This window comes from Brachyistius frenatus, unplaced genomic scaffold (genome assembly GCF_029030835.1).
Source record: "Brachyistius frenatus isolate BFR_SWC_R1_liver_20210118 unplaced genomic scaffold, ASM2903083v1 Contig_23, whole genome shotgun sequence".
In the NCBI taxonomy this organism is placed as follows: Eukaryota; Metazoa; Chordata; class Actinopteri; family Embiotocidae; genus Brachyistius; species Brachyistius frenatus.
The window spans coordinates 958,791-984,635 of NW_027210622.1; the positions used below are offsets into that span (position 1 = coordinate 958,791).

The 25,845-nt window shown below is 39.0% G+C and overlaps 1 protein-coding gene across 2 annotated transcripts; it reads right to left on the minus strand.

Moving 5' to 3' along the window:
• Positions 1-33: 33 nt before the first annotated feature.
• Positions 34-25,748, minus strand: LOC138620217 (phosphoinositide 3-kinase regulatory subunit 6). 2 transcript variants are annotated; one of them, XM_069697217.1, is made up of 21 exons: positions 25,666-25,748; positions 14,174-14,258; positions 13,784-13,888; positions 13,270-13,361; positions 13,010-13,078; positions 12,382-12,514; positions 11,252-11,321; positions 10,907-11,105; positions 9,941-10,088; positions 8,488-8,574; positions 7,228-7,465; positions 6,579-6,869; positions 5,636-5,735; positions 4,890-4,997; positions 3,881-3,988; positions 3,637-3,739; positions 3,446-3,507; positions 3,175-3,265; positions 3,003-3,064; positions 2,738-2,844; positions 34-1,929 (listed from the first exon to the last, which is right to left on the minus strand). In XM_069697217.1, exons 2-21 carry the CDS (start codon positions 14,229-14,231, stop codon positions 1,773-1,775), a joined length of 2,388 nt encoding a protein of 795 aa, XP_069553318.1. In that variant the 5' UTR covers positions 14,232-14,258; positions 25,666-25,748; the 3' UTR covers positions 34-1,772. The 2 variants fall into 2 exon arrangements, with proteins under 2 accessions (XP_069553318.1, XP_069553319.1); XM_069697218.1 differs by lacking the exon at positions 25,666-25,748 and adding an exon at positions 16,234-16,405.
• Between the last annotated feature and the right edge of the window lie 97 nt (positions 25,749-25,845).

Below are 25,845 nucleotides of genomic sequence, written 5' to 3' on the forward strand. Positions count from 1 at the left end.
TTGCCGCGATAATCATAAAACACAGACACTGTCTTACAAAACAAAATAGTTTATTTACACAATTACATTTTGACGTAATGGAATCTTTTATATTTATGACAATAGAAGAAAATAATGTGCAAAATATATCATGATTTTAAACTTATTATTTCACCCTGCCAGACCTACAGACACAGACATGCACGCACGATTGCTTTTGTCAATGAGAGCTTTCCTGTCTAACGTCATACCTGTATGAGGACGCACCACAATAAGCTGTTCTTCAGTGTGCAATATAATGTAGATACACAAGGCCATAAGCTCTGTCAACTGCACCAATCGCTATGTCAGATGTTGTATAGCCTTCCATAACTTAGAGGACATTATATGACTATAATTATAACATGTACAGTAAGATCATAATTCCCTTGTAGTCATAAGTTGCATCACATGCGTTACACTAATTTGCTCCACAGCTGCTTCACCTTCAAAGAAATGACCCACAGCTGTGCAGTTTGAGTGCAAACAGGTGCACGTAAGCACACTTTTACATCATCTAAAACAATTCAGTGAGTGGCCGAGAATCAATGAAGTGCCTTCACACCTCAGATTGACACATCAGAGGCATTTACTGGCATGTGTGCAACTTTCACTTTCAAGGGTCCACAAATTTGGCTGTTTAAATGATAAAGCATGCAAAACAAAATGTGGTGCCTCGCGTAGGTAGACAGTGGCTTGAAAGGCAGTCAGTTAGCAATCTAACAAGTCAAATAGCTTCCCTCTGTAAGCTATATTTGTGCATTATTAAAAGCTGTTTAAGGCCTGTCGTAATTCCTCCCATTGAAGATGATTCTAGCTTCGACAATGCACATAGTGGGGTTCTAGTAAATGTCTAGAATTTTTCCAAACATTAAACCCAAGTCAATCACTGATTTACACCTTATATAACAGCTTACATTCGATAACAGGTATAAGCGGAAATTTGTTATTTGAAGGATTTAGCAAAGACAACAGTGATAGTTAGCTGTCAGCGTACCTTCAAAAATCTGATTGTTTCAATAGCTAACCGGCTAGCTGAGTCTGTGTGCCTTCATTCTTGTGTGTGTACTGTGTGTGTTCGTGTGTGTTGAGGAGGCAGTAGAAGGTAGTGTATGTATGAAGGACAGTAACTTTTAAAATGAACCCTTTAAATCTGTTTTTACTAAGTGATGACTTTGTGACTTGGATTTTTCAAATTGCCTGCCGAGTTTTTAGCTGAGTTTATTGAAATGTGCCATGATTACTGCTTATCTGTAGTCCTAAAATCCTTCACGAAGAGAGGTACATACTTTTTAATACTTGATTGTCCGTGCTGATCTCGCAAGCGTCACAGGCAGTATTGTTCTTTGGCATTATTCCATTTGGCATATACTGACTGGTTGTCTTAAAGTAAACACAGCAGGTCCTTACTAAAGAGTGAAACACTGCTGAAGTTCAATCATAACCTGCAGTGTCATCAAAAATGTTTCCCGTTACTGCACAAGCAGCTGACTGGTTATTCCATCAACTTCATGATACCAGTATTAATCGTGTTGCTCAAGTTGCTTTTGAAATATAGTCTGTTTTTCCATTGCAAGTTCAGACTGTCAGAAGTGAAACTTTTTGGTTTCAGGAGCAGCTCATTGTGACTCAAAAGTGATGCATCTTTTCATGTGTCAGATTAGACTTCTTTTTTAAAGAGGCGACAACCATTCCAACTATCAAAAGCACGGATGGTCTTATTTCTTGTTTCTCTGTGAGGTCACTTCATCACGTCAGTTGATGATGCCAGCAAACGTGTTGATCGGCAGAGGAAGCCCTTTGCGCATGTATTTGCTCAGTCCAGCGTCTTTGTCCTTTCCCAACTTGAATTTGGACCTCATAGTTTTTTGGACGCAGTATCCAGGATCCAGACACGGGGAGATCTCAATGCTACAACAGAAACACATTCAACATAGAGATCAGTTTGTGTTACACAGAAACTGGGTCCAGATCTTGTAAATATGCAGAATTAATTTTTCATTAAATTTTTTTTAAGAAAGTGATGCAAATCAAAAAGCGGCACAAATTAAACCCTGATTTGAAATTCTAATTAGAGGGTTCCTCTTTCAAACCCAAAGTAGCCTTAATAATTGGAGCTCTTTTTGATCTGCAAGAGGTTTGATAGCAATCATGTCATCAAACATGATTTTCTAACCAATGAAACAGCAAACATTTAAATGACCATTATTTAGAGGTTTAAACTCGGGAAGGGTCATAGTTTTTGACTATTGGAAGTCAATAAAATATAAAAATTAAATTTGTTTATGCGACTATCACCTTCCGTATTTCCCGTTTTTACTGTCACGTGGTTGTAGCGTGTTGGCGATAAGGTAGTGGTAATGCATCTAGAAGCTGTCTGCTAAACAACATAAGGAGAAGAAGAACTGGTTGCTAACAGGCTCTGGAGCTTTGTCAGGTAAAACTGTGTCGCTGTGAGATTAGATGCCACGGTGCAAACATTCACAAGTTAATTGTGAAAAGAGGAGGTGCAGTCAAACTCTGCAGGAGAATCTGGCAGATCACCAGTCTGCCACAGCTATGCACAGTCATTAGAGTGAAGGACCGAGCAGACGATGTATCCAATAAGTTAATCATCAGACGAAGTGAGATTAATAGTCGATTAGTCGAATAGTAGTTTTGATTGAAATGATCACCCCTAGTGTAAACCTACAGTACAACGGAGACTAGACCCTTTTACCTCTGCACATTTGTGTAGGTCCGACGACAATCTTTGTCCAGTGTAACAGAGAAAGATCGACTCTCCAAAGTGCGAATTTTAATGTTGCTGGTCCGAATCTTTGACTCCTGCAAATTTCAAAATAAAAAAGTAAAGACATTTATTTTTGTAAAAAACATTTACATTGAGTAAGTTGTTTTAACGTTTACAACGTTTGTAACATATATTTATATATTTGTAACATAATTCCCAAAGCACTCGTCACTATGGCATTGCCTTGACTCACCACACTGTTGTTTTTAGTTTTTGCAGGGGTTTCATTCAATGTCAGTGTCAAACAGTTCAGATCTGTGAGATAAAGGATGAGAGACCATATGGAGCATAAGATTATGACACAAAAAAAATTGCAAGTTTGGATGAAAGCAGGAATTGCTGGATGTTAAGACAAAATACTGAACCTTCTGCTTCACTGGAAGGAATAGCACTGATCTGAGCACCTGACGTCCGGACTGAGATTCCTTTGTCAATGTCTCGGCCACTTAATGTCACCTGGACCCAAACATAGAAATACACACATAATAAAGTAAGCAACTGTCATAGGTCAAGTGTTCACACAAAGGCATGCACACAAACCTCAAAGTCTGGAAATGGATATCAAATAAGACATTTGGCAACACGCACCATGGTACTCTAATAAGGAAATAATGGATCTAAAAAAAAGCATCTTACCTTTCTGTAATTCATCGAGATTACAGCTCCACACAGCTCGCCTGAGCTCTTCTTTTGTTTATCTGTTGGTCAGAGGCATGTTGGTACACTTGGTTGTGCACAGATACAAAAAGGCTGACGTGTGTGCACACATTAGGCTCAATTATCAATGAAAGTACTGGGCAAAAAAATTACAAGTACACGCAATTCACCTCTAATTGACGCTGAGATCTGTCTGAATTCCGGAAACTCTATCTCCAGATGGGTAAGGAACACGTCTTCCAGAGGATCCCTTGTTATGTTGGTGAACGTGATCTAATGGAAATAAAGGGATTTTTAAAAAGATTAAATAGACATTTGAAAAATGTGACTGCGGATGAACAGATGCAAACAGAGGAGTACACTTTGATTTCATAGCAAGAAACAACAATCTACACATAAAATGTTTGGTGCTACCTTAACAAAGTAGATGGTGAAGTAGACAGGCTGCTGGGCACTACGGACGTAGTAGGAAATTACATCAGAGATGAAGGGCTCTTTTGGCCTTCCAGGGTTCGCTTGTTGCTGGAGAGGACAAATGTCGTGTAAAATGAATCTTCCTGCATGCATAATGTTGTAATCACACTCTTATTTTGGTCACACTGGGATTGTAACAAGAATACAGCGAGTCACTAAAAGGTCATCTGCTTGCTAAGTTATGTACATTTAACTGCTCAAACTCACTTTTTACATTTGTTACTTTTCTTGACGTTTTAAGTGATTTTAAATTGAAGGTTGTGCATTATAATTTGAACTTTCCTTCATTCTTTGTGTTAAATATGAATAAACCTTCTAAAAGATGTAGCATTGAGCTTCGCATTACAAATCACATTAAATCTAGCTCTTTGAAGAAATGAAAGAAGGTCTCAGCCAGAGCGTGCTCATTATTTTCTAGAAACAAACAGCCTTTTCCATGAACTGAATGAAGAACTCACTTCAGGCATCGAAATAGAAATAGAACAGTATTTCATGTCATTTATAAATTACCACCTTCATTCTCATTTACAGTATTTCATTCTTTGCATTTATGTTCCAGTTTCGTGGTAGTTCTATTTCCTGTTTAAGCCTTCAGAGTCAGAGCAGAGTCAAAAGTTATTTGACTGCAGCTTACTTCCTTGGTGGTTTCAGCAGAATCAACTATGTTTTCCTCATAGTAAGTACGAGGTTATGCAACTTCCTGTGTTATAGCTTTCTTAAAAGACAGCTGCCACCTTGACAAAGTGGGATACAGTTGACATTTTCAAAGTGTGTCTGTAAGACGAACTACAACATAGTGCACACTATAAAAAATGTGCAAGTATTTAAACTAAAGAGCCCATTGTCTGTAATTATTCTTCGGTCTCAAACATAACGTATTTATCTAACATAGGTCTGCTTAAAAAAAATAACATTTCTTTCAAACTAGTTCATATTAAGTGTATCATACCATTTTAGCCAGTTTGGGAATCATGCAGCCCAAACTCTTGACGTTACAGTTGTACCATGGGTCCACGTTGCTCAAGTAGGAACCAATAGTGCAGGGATGGAGGTTTTCCTACAAATAAGGAACATTAAAGTGGAACCAAAAATAACACAAACTATGCAAGTCAGCAGGGGTGAAAGAACAAGGCAGTAGATTTTCCTTATAGCTACTATATGCTTTAGTTGTACCAAAAGAGAATTGCACCATTTCATGCATTCTCTGCCTGCAGTTATGCATGTTTAAGATAAAGCATCACAATGGGGAAAACATAATATAAAATTATAAGTTGCTGAATGTAAATTTGGCTGGATTTATCGGTTTTGCACACAAATGTTATACCTTCAATGAGCAGCAGTAGCTCAGATCCATCACAATGATGAAAAAAAAAATTCCTTTACACTTTTATTTTGGATAAATTGTTGAAATGATGTCATACAAGAAATGAAAGACACGAATAAAATGACTGCACTAACAGCAGATCCTCAGTCAGAAAAGTGACTAAAGAAATTGAATCTGACTATTTTATCATATCAGGAACAGCAGTTGTATATTCATCACCATTACATCACAAAAATGAAGAGAATGACAGCATTGTAATGGCTATTTTCACTGACTAATCTTCCTTACAACAAAGCCATTTGTTATATTTTGAGGTGTGCTGACTTTCACACCACAATTGATGGTGTGTTGACAAGAGGAAGTTGCCTTACCTTAGCAGTGGAAATTGGAGTTGGAGGCATGCAAACAGGAATGTAGTAAAACTGGATGTTGACTTTCATTGTAAGAAAAAGCCTCCGTGCTTCTCTTTTCCTGCAAAGGCCCAACCGAAGATTTGTGAGAAGTTCAAACTGGTGTGCGGCAGATTGATTATCCCAGCCCAAAGGTTTTCGATTTCAACAATTGACATTTGTGATAGAAGTAGTGTTTTGTTTTACAATCCAGAAATAATTTAAAACAAATTGTGTTGTTGTTTTTTTGTACCTGAATGTTAACCTTTATGGAAAAGTTTAGGGATTCATTTCGTATATGACACGAACATGCCTCATGGAAGTTTTGTTGCTGCATTAATAGGAAGCTTCCAATATACATAAAATTCCTCATTGTTAGCATAGATGCAAAATGACTCCTCAAAGTAAAATATGTTCCTTAAACTACACAGTTGTTATCATCATAGTGGAACCAGCATATACTTATGTCTATCACTTCTTTATACAAACTGTTTTACAGTCATTTCAGTTTTTTATGCAAAAAGATGCTCCAAAATATGAGATTACCCATCAAAGAGGGAAAACCTCTTTGATGTAAGGCCTTGCTCATTTTATTGCAATATAGAGCAGTTTAATTCATGAACATGGCCAAAGCACATGATTACATGTAGATGTCAGCTGCAAGACAATATTTCCCCTAAGCTTCTATTTACACAATCTTCGATTTGTTGGTTTAGCTTGAAACCATGTCTGTAAAACTACCACATTACAGTTTGATAAATAAATAGAAATCATTATGAGGTGTCCCAATTTACAGTAACAAACAATTAAAAGCAATATATTTAGTCACACAACAACCCTGCCTGTAAACTAAACTATCCGACGGCTGTCGAAGAAGCTTCATCAGGATGTGTATGTGCCATGTGTAATATTAAGAGTCCCTCACCTGAAGAAGTAGTAGGTTTTCGCCAGGCGCCCCAGTACCCTGTCATCCCCCATGGCGACTATCTTGGCAGTGAAGTGTCTCTGCTGCTTGGGGAAGGGGTTCTGCATAGAGCTGCTTCCTGCCTGCCTCTGCAGCGTGTCCCCTCTTCTTCCTCCTCTTCCTCCATTTCCTCCGCCTCCTCCGAGGCTTGCGTGGTCCTCCAGGGTGTCCTGCATCAGCACCATGTTGTCCTTCACGGATGGTTTCATCTTGACGCATCCACGTCGTGACAGCTTCCCTGACTCTTGCTCACTGGGAGAGATAGATTAAATGTCATACTCCAAGCTCTGATCAATTTTAAACAATGTAAGGCTTGATCAGCAAAACAAGTGATGCAAGAGATCCCATGATGAGCATCACTGACATTTTTTAACTTAGTAAATACGTCTTAAATCTTAGTGTAAGTTTCTTACAGTAAAAGCTCTTTGTGAGGATTACTGTCTTTATTTGAGGTGCCTTTAAGGTGATTTACATGGCTTACAAAGCTAATAACTTACAGTATGTTTTGAAAAATTGAAGGCAGTTTCACATTTTTACTTCAAGGACAACATATTATTATGCCAAACCAGAAGTAAACCTTTAATTATAGTAAGATAAGTAGTCATTGTACATTTTGCATTGTTCCCATGCTGCACTCATGCTGGCCGCGTCCAGAGATGACGATGGGGAGGGGTCAGTGCTGGGGGGCAGGTCCCTTTCAATACCGCTGTCGTTGGACATCACGGAGAAGCGAGGAGATGGCATTAGGTCGCCAGGCGATTCACCCAGCTCAAGGTCCTCCTGTTCTTGGCCGAGGGAGAACTGCTCTGACGTGGAACTGGATCGAAACCACTTGGCCAGCTCTCGCCCTGTCAATTCAGACAATTCAGCAATTCAGACACTCACATGGAGCAACAGGGAACAATTCTTAATCCTTTGTCCAAGCTGGTCTCTCTGTTTACTTACTGACAGCAGGAATAGTTCATCTGCACATAGGACACAAAGGCATGTATACTTCACATGCAGCCTTATGCCTCATCATAAGCGGACCACAAACATGAATTTTGTGCAACGTGTAACTGTTTTGTTATGGAGCTACAGAGTACACATGCCAGCTCTTCCGAGGTAGGAAACTCTAAATCGTGCCTTAATCTAAGGAATCTATTCACTACCCTGCTGAGATGGAGTACGCACATTTATCAAGTGCCTGCCTTGTGATCCCTCAGCATTTAATGCTTGTTAATGCACATATACAGCACACAGGAAACAATCACTGTCCTTTACTTACAGAAAAAAATAGTGTGTGCTATTATACAGTCATCTTACCGAAGATACAATGCAGCCCAGGGCATATCCTCGTTTATTCAAGCATCATATAAAGTTGTCAATGCTTCCACCAAGTACATTGTTTTACTGATTTACAGTTACAGCCTGTTTGCACTCAGGATATGAAGAGTATACTGCAAATGTACACTGTACTCAGTTCCACTGATTCCATCCAATACTGTTTGGGATAAATCAGTTTGTTACATTAAGTCAGCTCTAAAACACTTTGCAAATTAAAGGAACAACCAATTCTCAGATATATTCACACTCTGGAGAGTGTTATACTTCAACATCTTTTGATTAGGTTCAAGTCCTGTGTCACATTCGAGCCACTTTAATGAGGTTTCTGTGGGCGTATAAACTTTGATTTAGAAAGGATGTCCCTGTATGATTGTTGAACAGTAGTGCAAAAGGCACTTCTCAGGAAATAACCTTTTATTACAAAACTTCAATTCCAAGTGAGTTGGTTTATCCATTTTCAGTAAATCAGCCCAGCTCTCAGCCTAATCCATTTCAGATGACTGGTAATAACAACATCCTGTAGACCCCCCACAGAGCCACTCACAGATATCCAGATCCTCAGTCCACAGGTGGAAGCTCATCTCTGGGTTAGGAAGAGGGCAATCACTCAGAGGTCCACCAGACAATGGCTCTGCAGCATCTGTGGAGGAAGAGACCAAAACTGTCACAATGGCAATCAAAACAAAGACGCATACACACATACCACCACCTCCAAAACTTCCTCTCTGTGAACACTCCTTTCTGGCTTTTAGTCTTCCCGCTGGGATGAAGGTAGAGCAGGCTCATCGGATAGATCGCTGACACAATAATAGTGCGGAAAAGAGTGGATGTCATGGAAATAGATATCCGGAAATTTTAATATAGACAACTGACAAGACAGATTTCGCCATGGAGGAAACCGCTAGACAGACGCAAGGTCACATTTTTGATTTGAGCAGCAGGCAGTGTTTGTGAACATAAAAAAACATGTCCATCACCAGCAGTATGTGCTTAAACAGCACATTGAACACCACTGAACTGACTTACAGAGTAGCAGCAGCTTAAATGGACTCAGGATGAGCTCAAGAAAATGTAGAGATTTCATACCAAATCTAGTGCCTGTGACATCATTATATTTACGCCATTAAAATTGTAGGGATATCATTTCCTCTCCCAATGATTTGGATGATTCACTTATCAAGAAAACTGCCACACATACAACCCATTCATGAGCAAGCTAAAACCCTGACGACTTTCAAAAGCTCTACAATTTGCAGCCATTTGTGATGTAAGCACATCTCCCAAATAAATCTTGTGCAACAGGCCACAGGATTGGTTTTAAAGATTTTTCAGAATAAAAAAAATGCTACACAAACTATTAAAATGGCAAACCTGAATGCCAAATAAGCAGTCTGATACAATACTTAACCCTCCCATTGTCCCAGGGTCAAAATGACCCACAGCTGTGTTCAACCAAGTTCTATTTTATTTCTGTATTTTTATATTTTTTGGGATCATTGGTGATCATTCTTTAAAGAAACCCTCACAGCCTCCTTGTCACCAATGATCCCAAAAAATATGAAAATAAAATAGAACTTGGTTGAACACAGCTGCGGATCATTTGGACCCAAGGACAACGGGAGGGTTAAGATAGAACACGATAAAGCTACGAAAACTCCTACAAATTGTGCACAACTGAAGCAGACGTAATTTCATGTTTGGTCCCCTTAATGCAGATAATTTTGTACGAATACAAGGTTTTTGTCAGTCAATATCAAGACTGTTGGTACTTTAGGTAATCCGATAACATCCTCATCTTATCTCTTCTCTGTTGTTTTCTTTCCATTTGTCTTCATTCTGTTACATAACCAGATGTGGCTGTAGTTCTTGTGGTTTCCCCCTTCGCATTAATGTCTTGCGAAACCAGTAAGTTGATTTATAACTCCGGCAGAGCAGCTGAGCCTCACAGGCACCCTGCCTTGCATGGTTTTGTATTTCTTTGTCAGAGAGCGCCTTACCTGACTCTGTGTCTGCGACAATATCGCTGTACAGTTGGTGGAGACGGCTCCTCAGCGCTCCCCCCTTCCCTCTGTCGCCCTCCTCCACACTCTGCTCAAGAGTCGCTAACACTTCCTGAAAGTACGGCTGAATGTCTTGACCCATGCCCTGTCCCAAAACACACACAAACACGTGGTTGAACGGACACACATATGCTCGCAGGAAGATAAACACATACAGAGCATGTATTCATAGCAAAGATGTCAGGGGTCAGAAATGTGTGTATGTCTGCCGTTGTGTGTGTCCTGTTGAGGTGTTATGTAAGGACCTGTGCCAGGAGACATTTCCACCACACAGCTCAGAAACAACAGACCTTTCATTCAGGATGTTTCACATGACACATAAAACAAGGACGGACTCAAAACTATTTTTAATCCCAAATTTTTTTAAATTTACTGCCATTACTAAACATCTAGTCAGACAATCATTAATGCTACTTTCACCCTCATGAGTCATTCTGGGAAGTATTTGCACTCACTTAAAACTGCTGAATATGTAGTGACCACAGAGGCTATGCACATGATTTATCGGTACACAGAGGTTATTCACTTCCCCCACCTACAGTGGCAACAATCACGCCTTGACATCTGAAAAATATGGAAAGTTTCTATAATTAGCTAGATTTTGCAATAACCTGAACAAAAATCTGAAATATTTTTAAAGGACTTGCAAAGACTAAAGAGAGGAAGTGTTTAATATATTGTAAAAAAAAAAACATCCCCATAAGTTCTTACATTCTGTCCTGTTTTGAAACAAATAATGTGTTCAGCATAACACTGCTTCCTCAGAGCAAAGCTACATGGTAATACATACAGTACTACAATATGTAGCTCAGGAAACATACAGACAATGCATACTATAAAAGCAGTGAAGAAAGTCAATTGGAAAACTGAAAAACGGCAACAACTGAGCACAATTATACTGACCTTGAGGGCCTTAGCCAGCCTTGACCCATTACACTGCTCTGTTCCTAAAGCAGCCTGTATGGAGTGTTGGACTACACTCCGCATGTGATCCAGAGGACTTAGAAACCTTCCTGAAGCTGAAGCGGACGCCTCAAAATCCCCCGTAAGGGCATGTATCAAGGAACCAGTGAAGACGTCAGGATCAGCCAAAACAAAAACCCTGCAGATATTTACATGACAGACTTGATTGATGATGTTTCACAACATGCAGTGCTACGAGGAAATAAAAACATGCCTTTTTAAATTGTCAGTTCCGGGAGGCTACTGATTGTACTTCCAGGGAAGCATTACAATTACGTGACTCACCTCTCCTGAAAGGGATGGTGCTCATTTTTTAGTCTCTGCTCAACTGTGACCATTCTCTGGTACATCAGACCTGTGGATCAAAGTAGTATTTAATAATAGTATGCTGTTGCAAATCCTCAGACAATGTATCTTTACACATGCTTGAGGAACGTCAAATGTCAAAGTAGGCATGAAGTGTTTTTTCATGGTCTTATGGCCTTTACTGCTTGCCTGCCTGCAGCCTCTGCCTACAAGACCCAAAAGGGTGGTTTCAATGGAGAGATTGTCTCACCTGGTCTAACTGGCTGCTGAAACTCTGTTGTATAAACAGGTGTCAGTCAGTAAACCTGTCTAAGGCTATGTTCAGACTGCAGGCAAATCCTATTTGTATCTCAGATCAGATCTTTAGGACAGATTGCCTGCAATGTTATTGCCAAGGTTGCTTTGGTAATGACATATGTGTAGCTACACTGGTGTTTCGGCTTTCCAACGTGGAAGCAAAGTGCCAGCCCAATTTTTTTTTCCGGAGGACTGTTGTTCTTGTTGTCCTCCATAGCACCAAAAATCTACGCTCACTGTTAGTGCTCTGCTAGTGGTAGCATAGATTCTGCTCACGTCACTCTGAAAATGACATCGTCATTGTGTGTGTTGTGAGTGACGCAAAAAAATCCAATCTGAGCCTCCAGAGCGTCGGAACTGATACACATCCGTGGAAATCTAATTGAAATCACATTTCAAACCACCTCCAGACATGGTTTGGATTTATTTAGCAATTTATTTACAGTTCATTTATTTTTTTGCTGTCCAGACTTTTTAAAAATCAAACCGAATACAATCTGTAAATGACAAAAAACAAATTCAGGCCTTTTCTATTCATGTATTGGCGTACCTGTCTAAGGAATAGATTTTTGTAGGAAATGGCACACAATTTTAACATCATGGTGAAAGGCCACTAACAAATAGCTTTGTCATTGATGCCCTGCTTTTTGTGTTATAAATATTGAATTTCTCAAAGACGACCATGATCTAGCAGCTGGAGCTCCTCAAGCAGGTTGCTGTAGACTTGCTGTTAAGTCTACAGGCCGTGATCAAAAGTAACTAATCAACTCTTATTTAAAATTGTGTCAGCAAATGAAGGTGATGAATAATACCTGGAATGAAGCGCTCAGTTTTTATTTGTCTTGTGTAGCTGAGGCCTACTGTGCAGTAGGGATGAGGATAGGTTAGTAGTCGCTTACAAAAGTCATAAACCCGCTTGTAGAGTTCATCTGGAATGAAGGCTGTCTGGAATATCACCAAGCACACACACACACACAAACAAAACAAATACCATTTGTGGTTAGAAATGATGATTATCATGGTGATTGGGCTTAAGTATGAAGAAAAACAATATGCACAGAAATATGTGCCACCATTTTAGGTTTTAACTTCCTTGATGACATTTGTTCCTGGAATTACAAGACAACCATCCTCTGATTACCTGTCCTAAAACTGCCACATTACGTACATTAAAAGCAATGTGCAGAGTAATTTTATTGCATGCCAATGCGTCATTTAAAAAAAATGTTCAGTCAATAAACAAACCTATTGGTTCTACGTATTGGGAGGTTTATCTTACAAAGCAGTGTGGCTTTGTTTCTGGTGTCAGTAAGGCTAATTAGATATATTCAGTCATTATAGAATTAAGTGAACATTCATACATCTATGCATGCAACAAATAGTGTGAAAAAAATTAGAAGGACTGAGGCAGTTTTTCACAGAGCACCAGTGTGGCTGTACCTGAATGATGGCAAACATCAGAGTGTGGAGCAAAGGGATGATGCATCTGCGAGAGTCCCATCTCTCTGCCTGCAGAGAAAACACACTCTATACAGCATCTCCTTGACAAACACGTTGATAATATAGTGACATTTCAGTTACTGTGAGGTGACTATAGCGGCCTCCCACTTTAAAGGGAAAGGTAGGAACTAATTTCAGAGCCTACCAGAAGCCATCAAAAATACACGTTTGTGGTGAAATCAAGTACAGAGATCAAGTACCTTCTCCAGCTGCTTTATTAGAACCCACACTAGAGATAGGCTGTTGACAGGATTGTTTTGAACCTTTTTGTGAAGCGTCCATCTCAGCATTCCTGCACGCACACGCACACACACACAAGCAGACCATTAACAGATGCAAGATTTCCACAGCACTAAACACACTTGCTAAATGTGTCACACTTGTCTCCATTACAGTGCTAATCCAAAATTAATGCTATGTAGCTGGCTTCACTAAATATCTGCTCAGGGCGGAAAAGTTGACAAAGTGGAAAATCTTTGCATACAGAAAAACACAGAAACAAAGGAAGTCTTCAGGAGAAGATAGTTTTGTGACATCCTCCTTTTAGATACACTGAACTCGTGTGAATATATGGTGACCTTGCTGTTGCTTTTTTTTATACAATGTACTGCTAAGATAAATGAAGACTCAGTGATATAACTAGAGTGAACAGCAAAGACAGGTAAAAGCTCATCACCGCGTCTTAGTGGCGTGGTGAAATAGATGATGTTGTACCTTTGTTGAAACAGTCCGGAGGCTGCTGCTTGTCTGTTGCTCTGGGCAGCACAGCCTGGACACTGCGGTACAGCTCTGGCTCTGGAACAGTAGGGGAGCAGCCAGCTGACAATAAAGTGGAGAGGTCAGCAGTTAAAGGCTGAATATAAAATGTTTTTGTTTGAAGTTAAACATGCTATCAAATCTTCTTTTGAAATGAAGAATGACCAGCTGTAGAAAAGTAATCCATTCTACTTCTCTGACAGAGAATACACATTTCAAAGCCAGACAGATGTTACCAAAAGTAACTCTGTATGTATCAAAGATGAAATTATTTCCTTTTTTCTGCACATATTTGTATCATTGAGTTCAGTGTGTAAACACACATCTGAGTGTGTGTGCTGTCTGTACCTGCTGTCTCCATGCTGTACGTATTGCTCGAGCTATCCCAGTGGGCCTTGTTGGTCATGGCTCACACGCATTCTTGGTCTATCAACTGCAGTTAGGAGGAAGACGTAGAAAGGAAGTGTCACTTATGTTACGACATAACCGTGATCAAACACCGAGTGCGTAGAAAGACTTCGCTTGACTTCAGGCGGCTGACATTTTTTTAAATTTTATGTCTGCTTGTAAAATTACACACGTGTTCAGTGGAGTTATTTTAAAACTCTCTTTCTCTGTTTACATGCGGACGGACAATAATATTATCACTGTCTCCGTGACACGAGACACTTTTTGCATTTGTGTGAAATACAGAGTCTCTAGTTGACATTTCTGTTTCGGTAGTTACTGCTGAGGAGGTAGATCAAGTCTTAAGTGTTTAACCCCTCCAACCTGGAGTAATAGAGATTTCCAATTGCAGCATGTTCACTAAAGAGGCCGCATAATACTACTCTGACAAAAATGGATGTGCCATTTGTTATACTTTATTTTGGATGCATTAAATATGCGTTTTTTTAAGCAGGGACAATAACATCAGTGTTTACTGTCTCTTTACTGACTGCAGGGACAAACATCTTAATAAACCCTTTTGTAGTTAATTTTTCCCTTCTGGGTTTAGGTTAGGTTAGGTTAGGTAGTTACTTTATTAATACCCGAGGGGAAATGTTTTCGCTACAGCAGCATACAGAAGCGATAAGATAATAATATAATTTTTAAGGGGGAACTACTTTAGTGTCGTCGCCACCATGTCTTCAGGCTGAGTTGACACAAGACTCGATCTGAGGTTCTGTCCATTTCAGCTTCATAAGATGACCTGATTAATCTAAACTCAGTTATTTGACGTGATTCCTTACAGACAAAGTGCCCAGCAGAAACTTTAATAACAATGTGCAAATCACATGAGAATGAGAAGTTTTTTTTAGAGCCTTCCACCCTGGAGGTCCCTGTGCTAGAACCAGGCTGTATCCATTATAATAATGCCACCAGCATCATTTTATAAAGGTTACAAAGCATGACGAAGAGTATTCGTTGTACTGCTATAATTAAAATGGGTGCAGCATTTGTTGTGCTTAATTTCTATTATATCAAATTTCATTGATTTCTAGCTGAGAATATTTAAAGCCTGATGAAAAGGAAAAGGAGATGTTTTGAATTTAAAATTCTTCCAATTGTCATTTCTTCACAGAATTGTTTATTTGGACCTCAATGTTTAGCAGCTGACCAAATTTCAGATTTGTTCAAAAATAAAACCTAAAATTGAGGTGTTAAAGTGTACCCACGCAAAAACCTACACACATGCATACACACCTCCCAACACTTACTGATGGTTAACAGATAAAGAATGTGCAGTGTTCCCACGCTAACTCTCCTCAATAGTGTAAAAAGGGTTCTTATTAATAACACAACCTACTTAAGCCACTTACTTTATTTGAAGTCCCACAGGTTTATGAGTCATTTCTTAAACCCCCACAACACAAACTAAATGTGGTATTTGGCCAAATTTAGCAAAACATAAATCACCCATTGTGGCACCTTGTTGGTTTAATTTCAGATCATTTTATGATTCAATCAATGCATATGTAAATGAAACATACATATGCATACATGCAGAAATGACATATGGCCCCAACAAAAAACACAACAAACACTAATTGGACAGGACCTTAAGCAATTTCCCGTGGCTTTTACATATTCACAGACTGCTTCTTATAAATACCGAGAGGGATGGATAAGATGTTTATTTATTTTCAAGCTTTGCTCCTTTTTTGCCAATATTTTTAAAAAGCTCTACAGCTATGCTCTCAATTTATTGACCATAAATCATCCTGATCTGAACACTTTTGCATAATTACAGAGAAGTCATTTTTTTCACTTTATAGAACAAGTTCAATGTAGTAATTTGAATCAAAATGTCCAAACACATACTTATGCTGGCACAGGAGGCAACAAAACGACCAAAACCCTTCTATTCCCGTGCTAAAAGTGAGCAATTTAAAGTGTAAAATCGAGATAATATCATGTAAACTTACCCTGTTCCATAAGACCAAACTGCCCTCCAAGACTTTCACATTCACACTCGACTCAGGCTGCACTGAAACTAACATGTGTCCGACTAAGTGACAGAGAGCGAGTTAGAGAGCGAGAGAGCAAGAGAGCGAGTCGCAGGCAAGTGAGGACAGTGATCCATTGGCTGTTGTGTTTCCTCTTGTGAGAAAGAATGAGTGAAGTAGTGACAGGGATAAACCCGTTTGTGTGTCAGCAGCACGAAGAGGGGGAGTAGCAAGGAAAACAAGGGGGGAACAGTGTTGGTGGGTGCAGGTGTTGGTAGTTGTCAAAACATTTAGTTGGTTCAAGGCTGAATGTATCTGGATTTGTTTTGGCCCTCTGACGACTGACACGTTTCCTCATATTTCTACATTAACTCACTGAGTTTTGCTGTCTTTCATAATGATTTCTCTTATCGCTTATTCATTAATTTCTCTTTCTCCCTCACACACACACACACACACACACAAACCACATTGGAGGTCATTCCAAAGGCCATATGTCTGCGATGAAAAGACTTAGTGTGATGGATTTAGCCTTGATCCCTCTGAGAAAAGCAACACTTTAAAAAACGGAGTTAACAGCGCTGCCTCAGCAGCTGAGCACTGCCTGTTTCACCACAAGTTTCCGGTCGTCTCACCGTTTGTCATTCCCCCTCCTCTCGCCCCGCTTTTGTCTGTTTGCATCTTCAGTCATCTATCTGGTTCCTTCGGTGCACACAAACAGAGGTTTTCTTTTTCTTTCCCCTGTTTGTCTTTGATGGAAACATTGTACTATGTATGAACTAGCCAAACATGCACATGCATAAAGAATATCATGCACATGCATCAACTCTGGCACAGACAGAGGTGCAGATCTTCTCTATGTGATATGCAGACTTTTTATTCTGAAATACGCACTTCCTTTCTGTCAAAATGAGTGGGCGGATGACATGCTATATTTAGACAGACAGAGAGAGAGATATGCTGAAACAGAGAGACAAAAGGAACCAGAGTTCAGTTTCTTTTCTAAAAAAGATTGAAAATATGGGCACCACGTCATCCACAACATTTCAAAATAACTAGTTTGGAAGTTAATGTGCAGAAAATGTGCTGCAATAGGTCAGCCTCTTAAAACAAAAAACAAAAACATTGTAGCTTCTTAAGTGTATGTCGTTTATTTTAAAAGTGTTATTCAAATAGAAATTTTATTGTTCAACCATTACACTGCATTTAAGATGTTTTAGGCATGACTTTCTGCCAATTTAATTTATCCCAGCATATACTTACAAGTAGACTTGATCTTGTCTGGACTTTAAAGGCATTTTCAGTGGGTTTGATCAACATTTGTCCTCACAAAACAAGTAAGTAATGACATACCCACATAGCCTAGGGATCTACAAAATGCATGAAGCTTTTGCTCAAAGTCCACATACTTCTCTGTGTAATTCGTATACATAGAAAATATCTAATCTCAAAATAAACTCTTCTTTCAGCAAACATAGGACGTTTTAGATGTTGAAGCTACATCGAATAATCAAACGAAATCAAGTTGGACACACTGTACATGCATGATAGCAATGTGATTTATTGTGCTCACGCAAATCACTTTGTTTTAGTTGTGCACAGAATCAAAGAGAAATAATATAATAATAGTGATACACACAATAATATAACACCATGGTGGTGCTAAACACTGCAGCACATTAGTTAATACGTTAGATTACAACTCTAAATATCAGAGTAAACCTTTTGACCAGTATTAAACTTTTGAAACCCAAAACTGGGCACTTCACAGCAAAAGCCCTTTTTTTCAGAAACATCTTCTACCATTTCACTAAATCACACCTGATTGGTTCAGAAGAGAGCAACATCCCAAAAATGTTTTTACTAACTTCATGACTTTCTATTATATTGTTTCTTTTGCCATTACTGCCAGTAATATCACCCAAATGACCCAGAAAACTATTAATAAGTAGAAAATAGACCATAATGCTAGTACAGGTGCCAAGGCCAAATGCCAGTCAAACAAACTTCCTCTATGACTGTTGCCTATTTACGTATAATATGAATCAGTTCCTGATCTGAGTTTCAGTGACAACCTGCATCCATCTACACCTTCCCTACACAAGCACGGCGGTGGTCAGACAATGTGACCAAATAGAAAACAGGAGTGACCATTTCCGTTCAGGCACGTCGCAGACATCTCAGAAAACAGGAAGGATCTGACAGCGATGTGTAGAAGTGTGTTCATAGAGAACGAGAGAGGTGGTGTTGAGGTGAAGCATTGGTGGGTGGTGTGTATGTACTGTATGTGTGTTTTCTTGAGTGGAAATCCCCAACTTAGGATAGCACAGAGTCTGTAGACACAGATGTGCTTCACATACTGACCTGGACAAAGATTCCTTAAGGTTTTTTTTTCTTACTAAAATAAACATGATGCAAATTGAATGCAAACAGCCTATTTGACCTTTATGATTGTAGCTCAGTGCTATGAGAAAGCCTACCAAATAAATCCCTTAAACAGACTACCTTTCTATTCAGTTAAAGCCAAGGGGGATATCAATCAAAGTGATTTCCTGCATCAACATACTGAACAATATGAGGAAGTCCTCTTGGACTGCTGTGTGTGAGTCTATGTCTATAAACCTGCCTGGCCTGAATGACCAGAGATTATCTCCTTCTCAGGGCAATAATGCAACAATTATGCAACAAACAGGTGAATATGTCACTAAAAAAAACAGAAAAAGTTGCTGATGGTTACAGTTGGTGTCAGTACAAACAAAATTCAGTCATAAGGCTGCATGGACAAGGTGACACCGAGGGTTGTATGCTAGATCCATCAGGCAAGGGGAAGGCAGATAGGAAAAGGTAGCGATGCAAGGGGGTTTCCCAGAAGGCGTGTGCATGTGCGTGTGTGCGTGTGTGTGTGTGCGTGTGTGTGTGTGTGCGTGTGTGTGCTATGGTCCTTTCTGTGTGGCCTTTGTTGGGGAGAAATGGGTCAGTTAGTACATTAGGGGTCAGTTGAGGATGTAGCATTAAAGCTGGATTAGACATCAGGCAGCAGCCAGGCAGCTCTGTACAAATACTACACTGAATCACAAAAGCAGATGTAAGCAGACACACATCCTACACAGCAAATTTCTGGAGTGAAATATCCTGGAGTTAAACAAAGAGTTTGATTCTGGGAGTTTATTTTCTAAGTTAGACTACAACTTGTATTCAGTGTTACTCTCTGGTGGGTAATATTCTGGTGTTCATTCGCTCAGTGTTAAGGAACATGATTCAACACTACTCCCGGTTTTGACTGCACAGCTTTGTTGCGTATTAGCATTTCAAAGGATGCCTTAGTTATTTCTTCCTAACTTTTGAGAATAAAGCAACCAAATGAAATCAAAGTGATGGGTAGAAATTACATTTAGTTTTGTTAAAGCATGCTGTTTATTAATATTTCAATGAAGACATAATGATAAATTAAACTTGTTACACAAAGTTTTCACGCAACATTAATTGCTGCACACTGCATATAATTATCTTGTAGTCAGTCTTACCTAAAACCTTTATAGTGTGATGAAATTGTAATCCATGAATGTCAAACAATAGACACTTTTAAGTGTTAACTGTTAACACTGTGAAAAAGTTCACATTCAAACAACTCAAGGTTAAAGTAAAATGTACTCTTCATGGGAGTCGAGTTTTAACTTCAGGTTCAACTCCTGAAAAGTGTTAAAAATCCACTCCAAGAAAAGAGTTACTTTCACTCTGCTTGAGAGTGAATTCGATGGTCTCACATGTACAAGCAAAAAGAGGTGATTTGAACTCAGAGAGTTTATTCCAAAGATGTGAATTTGCTGTGCATGTCTGAAACAATGTTTGTTCTTCCACATACGTCAATATCAGAATATCTAGAGTATCTGGTTAGAGTGTCATAATTGCAGCAGACATACTACACCCTGTGCTTACTCAAGTCAACAGTGAGGTCCAATGTTTAAAAGATAAAGGAAGAATAGATAGGAACATTTGAGATGCATTACACTTAATTAAACAGGTAGACTAACTGCAGGGATACCTCAAAAGTAGATTTGAATCCATCTCATTTGTTTAAACATTGACAGGCTTGCAAACCATAACAAAAAAGAGCCACACTAATTCCTTAAAAAGCTTAAGACATAATCCATAAAGTATTGTCTAAATAAGCCGACAGTGCAGTAGGCAACAAAAATAAATTCATAACTTCCTCCTTCCCCAAGTTATCTTTAGAAACGAGCAAGGAACTGTAAGCCGAAACTGCAGGAAAAGATTGAGTAAGTGATATTGTGGCAGCTACGTAACAAAAAATAGCGTGTTATCCATTAGGAGTTTGAGTGAAAACATACATAATTCATACTCAATGGTCCCCACTCTTCACTGGTGATCAACGGGCCTTCTGCCTGAGGCCACAGCTCTGTCTATAGGAACAATGCTGTCTTTGTTCACAGCTATCCATCCTCAATAAGCATGAATTTAGAAAATGAATTTAATCACTGTTGAAAATCACTGATGGAAATCTCGGTGGTAACAGGTCATACAGCGTCACTGCACTGCAAGTGCAAAGCTGAAGGAAAGCAGAAGAGCTATTGTAAACTAATTGTAAAAGTTTCTGAGGTTGTAGAAAACCGACTCGTATCCTATTTATGCTAAGATTTACGAACGTGTCAGTCAGTGGGAGTTGCATCTGTTTCAAGTTCTAAACCTCGTATATGTCATATAACAGATGTTCATGTATGACCACACAAAAGTATGTACATAGCAAATTCACATCTTTGGAGTTCAAATCACCTCTTTTTGCTTGTACATGTGAGACCATCGAATTCACTCTCAAGCAGAGTGAGAGTAACTCTTTTCTTGGAGTTTATTTTTTTTAACACTTTTCAGGAGTTGAACCTTGAACTCTTTGGGAGTTAAAACTCGACTCCCATGAAGAGCACATTTTACTTTAACCTTGAGTTGTTTGAATGTGAACTTATTCAGTGTTAACAGTCAACACTTAAAAGTGTGTATAGTTTGACATTCATGGAGTTAAAATTTCTAGGAACTATAAAGGTTTTAGGTAAGACTAGCTACAAGATAACAACATATTCCTCACAAATGTATATTTAACAATTATATGCAGTGTGATTATATGCAGTTTGCAACAATTAATGCTCCGTGAAAACTTTGAGTAAAAAGCTGCAAACTAACCAATGTGTTAGTTGCACTGTGATTGGTATACATGTTACGTTCCTTCTTTGTACACTTATGGTTTTCAATGATAGCCCCATTTTATTTATCATTATATCTTCATTGAAATATTAATAAACAGCATGTTTTAACAAAACTAAATGTAATTTCTGCCCATCACTTTGATTTCATTTGGTTGCTTTATTCTCAAAAGTTAGGAAGAAATAACTAAGGCATCCTTTGAAATGCTAATATGCAACAAAGCTGTGCAGTAGTGTTGAATCATGTTCCTTAACACTGAGCGAATGAACACCAGAATATTACCCACCAGAGAGTAACACTGAACACAAATTGTAGTCTAACTTAGAAAATAAACTCCCAGAATCAAACTCTTTGTTTAACTCCAGGATATTTCACCCCAGAAATGTTTCTGTGTGCTGAGGAAAAAGTAATAAAGTGTGTAGACAAATGTGAGGATTCCTGTGGATCGCCTCAAGTCTCGCCACACAGCAGACCTTATTTAGCCACTCTGGGCATGATGAGGCAACGCTGCACCAGAGCAGCAAACTTTCATAGGAGGTCATTGGGTATGAAGTGATCCAACAAGCACAGGATGTTCCAAGTGCGTCACATAGACATGATCAGCAGCACAAATAGATCCTCACACACTTGGCCACGATGGAGCCACTTCTCTCCAAGGAGCCCACAGGCACGTGGCCATGCCAAGAAGTGCTGCCATTTGTTTTTATGTTCCTGACAACACAAACAAGAGGGTGGCGTCTCAAACTGAAGAAAGTCTGCGGCTGTCTGCATTTTGGTATTTATAGTATGTTGAATGAAGGGAGTTTGGTAATAATTTTGGGCAACATTGTGATTTTTCATGTTGGGTCAGTTCTTTTTCCAGGAAATTGCAATGGTTGTGTGGGCTCACGAAGGCCTGGCACTCAAAGGCAACACATCTGCATAAAGTGGCAAACAAAATCTACAGGTTTTAATACAAAGCTTTCAGCATAAAACTAATAATTGCAATTAATGAATCTGAAAACTTTGTTCTCTTTAAATATTTGCCGTTTCCTTCATCTTCCAATTATTAATATACAAACTAATTCATATTTTTAATATAAAAACTAATAATTAACCATTATTAAGACTATTTGTCGTTTTGTTTTCTGTCCATTGACTAGTTGACACTTTAAGACCTTGGCTATTTTTTTAAATTACAATTTGAACAAATATCCCCAAATGTAGTCAGCAACAGCTACACGATTGTGAGGCCAAAATAAACAACCATGGGCTTTATGGATAAGACTTAGGGACTTAGGAGCATTTTAAAATACAATAAGTCTCCTTAAGTTAAAAAGTTAAGTCTCCTTGAGTTAAAAAACTGAAGCAAAAAATACCTTTTTACAAACTGTAATTTAGAGAGCAAATAACAGCCTTATAACAATGAGTCACTGATGTTATCAATCCTGTTCTAAATTTTTTCAGCTGGAAATCAATTCAATTTTGTAAAATATAAATGGAGCACAACAAATGCTGCACCCACCCTAATCATAGTCGTACAAGGCAGCCTCTTCCGTCAATGTCATGCTTTGTAACCTTTATAAAATGATGCCACTGGGATTTTTGTAATGGTTACAGCCCGGTCCTAGTATAGGGACTTCCAAAGTGGAAGGGACTGTTTTATCTAAAAAAATAAAAAAAACTCCACTGAAATAACGACTGACGGAGTGCACTGTGAACGCCCAATGTGGTTTGTACATTGGTATTAAAGTTTCTGCCGGGCACTTTGTTTGGAAGGCATCATGTCAAGTAACCAAGCTTGAATTAATCAGGTCATCTGACTAAATTGAAACTGCCAAAACCTCAGATCAAGCCTAGAGTCTCGTGTCAACAGCCCATAGACTTGTTGGAGACTCGACTGAAGTAGTCCCCGTCTTATACCCTAAAGGCAAAAAAGAACTATAAAAGAGTTTATTAAGTTGTTTGTCCCTGCAGTCAGTATAACAACTTAGCAAGTGCTCCTTTCTATCAGTTCTTTATGTTTGGAGTATCTTCAGAAGATGTCATAAGTCAGCTCAGTGTGTTTGCTGACGTTGGATTAAAAACTAATGAATGAGTGTTGACATTTGCAGGACTCAAAGGTCTTTGTAAAGAAAGTTCACTATATATGGACCCTCACGGGATGGAGTCATGCCCTGTTCGTCCGCCTGTCCATCGATCTAGTTTTAACAAACCATGAAGTCACTCTGAAATCTTAACAGGGGTTTGCCGTATTCTATCATTCATGATAATATCGGTATGATCTATAAAACGGGAAAAAAAAAAAAGAACTATTCCAATTTATTGATGTAATGACTTCATTTTTATGTAAAACTGAGGGAGACAGCAATAAGAAAGACAACTGAAAGCAACTAATCGAGGAGGTAGTTTCATAAAAGGGAGCGATTTCAGTCGCGTTGAAGTGGTTTGGTGGCCTATCACCCACCCCTAACTCTTGACATACGGTCTCTGTGTTATTTTTAGAGTTTGTATGTGCTACATAAATTCCACCAACCGGATACTTTACACTGAAATTACTGGCCACAAGAGATGGCAGAAAAAACGAATAGCTGCAGCACTTGTTAAAAAGGTTCCCTCTAGATGCTGTCGTTCATTTTACCAGGTAAATACAATAATTATATAATAATAATAATACAATAAAAACAATAATTTTCCTTATTGTTACTGGAAGAAGAAAGGGAAATAATACAGTATTTTCTTTTGTGTTGTGAGAAGTATTATGTAATGACAGTACTCATGATCATTATTACAAACCAGTGGTGTCAATAATGACAACAGGTCAATTAACCTTGTTATTTATACAGTAGGTCATTTTTTTGCAGCTTTAATTGCAGCTCTGTGGCTCATGGTGCACCTGCTGCAGTTCTCAAAACATGTTGTTTGGCTGCATCCTCTCAAGTGTTTGTTTTTGAGTGTGTCATCACAAGTTATTTCAACATGGTGACTACAGTGGTCAACATCACCATGGAGATCAGATTTAACACCATGTGGGCAGTAACTTATTTTCCTCGTGTATTTGATTTACGACGTTTGATTTTGTTATGATTTCCCTTTGAACCCTGTCCAAGACGAGATTAGAGATTAGTGGCTTTGAGCTAATACCCTAAATATTTTAAGCAGCCATTGGAGAGCCTCACCCAGCAGCTGACATCACTCCTTAGATATTTTTTAACTGCGCGTTGTAGGGTGTCAACACTTTTATGGTCGTCCGTCTTTAAGATTTACAAACAACCTTTAACGATGTTGCCAAGGACAATCTGTGTATCATGACCACTTGCTTATTTTAAGAACAACAAAATCAATTCCAGGATTCTAACATGGACACACACACACCCACCCACCCACACACACACACACACACACACACACACACACACACACACACACACACACTGAAGCCACCGAGCATCCACTTCACCCCAAAGTGGTACCAGGAAGCTCAGATCCAAAACAAGGAAACAGGAGGAAACCCAGCAGTGCTTTTAGACTCAAACAGACACAACAGAGGGTTGGTGGCTTCAATGAGATCAAGCACTGTTATCAAACCTTTGTTATTATCTCCGGATGGAAAAAATAAACCTCCCACCGCCCACTCCCGTGTCTTCCCGTGTCATAGGCCATGATTTGTGGAAGTTTTTTTTTTAAAGACTTGCACGTACAAGAGGATAAACAAAAAAACAAAAAAAGGATTGGGGGTTGGGGGGAGGGAAGGGGAGGAGTCTGTGCGCTGCAGAAGAGCAGCTGACGTGAGCAGCAACACCGGAACCTGCCCGGTGTTATCAGTAACCTACGGTCATATCTTATCTGCGCGGTGCAGTATGCGGTATGTTTGTTTCGCTGTTAGCAGTTTACAGTTATAAACCTTAGATTATAACTGTAAACTGCTAACAGTGCCTGTTCCTACGGCTCACCGGTGCGAAACATAAACATCCAGACCAAAAAAACAAACAACAAAACACGCCTCAAACATAAACAGTTCAAATTAGCAGAGACGAGCAGTAAGAACAAATTGCGCATTCCCAGACAGCAGATCTATCTACAATATCAGCAAACTCCAAATTGCAGTCTTCCACGTGAACTTTGTATGCGCGTAAATTCGCAGAAAACTGTTAAGTAAAAATGTAAATATGTCTACATTAGTTAAACAGCGATATATTTCTGTTTGAGAAAACTTACCTCATGTAAAATTGTTCATAACAGCTCCATTTGCCGGAGTTGAATTGGCTTAACTTTAGGTATCAGCTCTCCCCGAGTGCCGGTGACAGTTTGCTGCAGTCATCTGTCTGACAGTGTCCGATCTGACCACGCCCACTGCCGCACGAGAACCAATCAGAGCTCGTTTCTACGTAAACCATA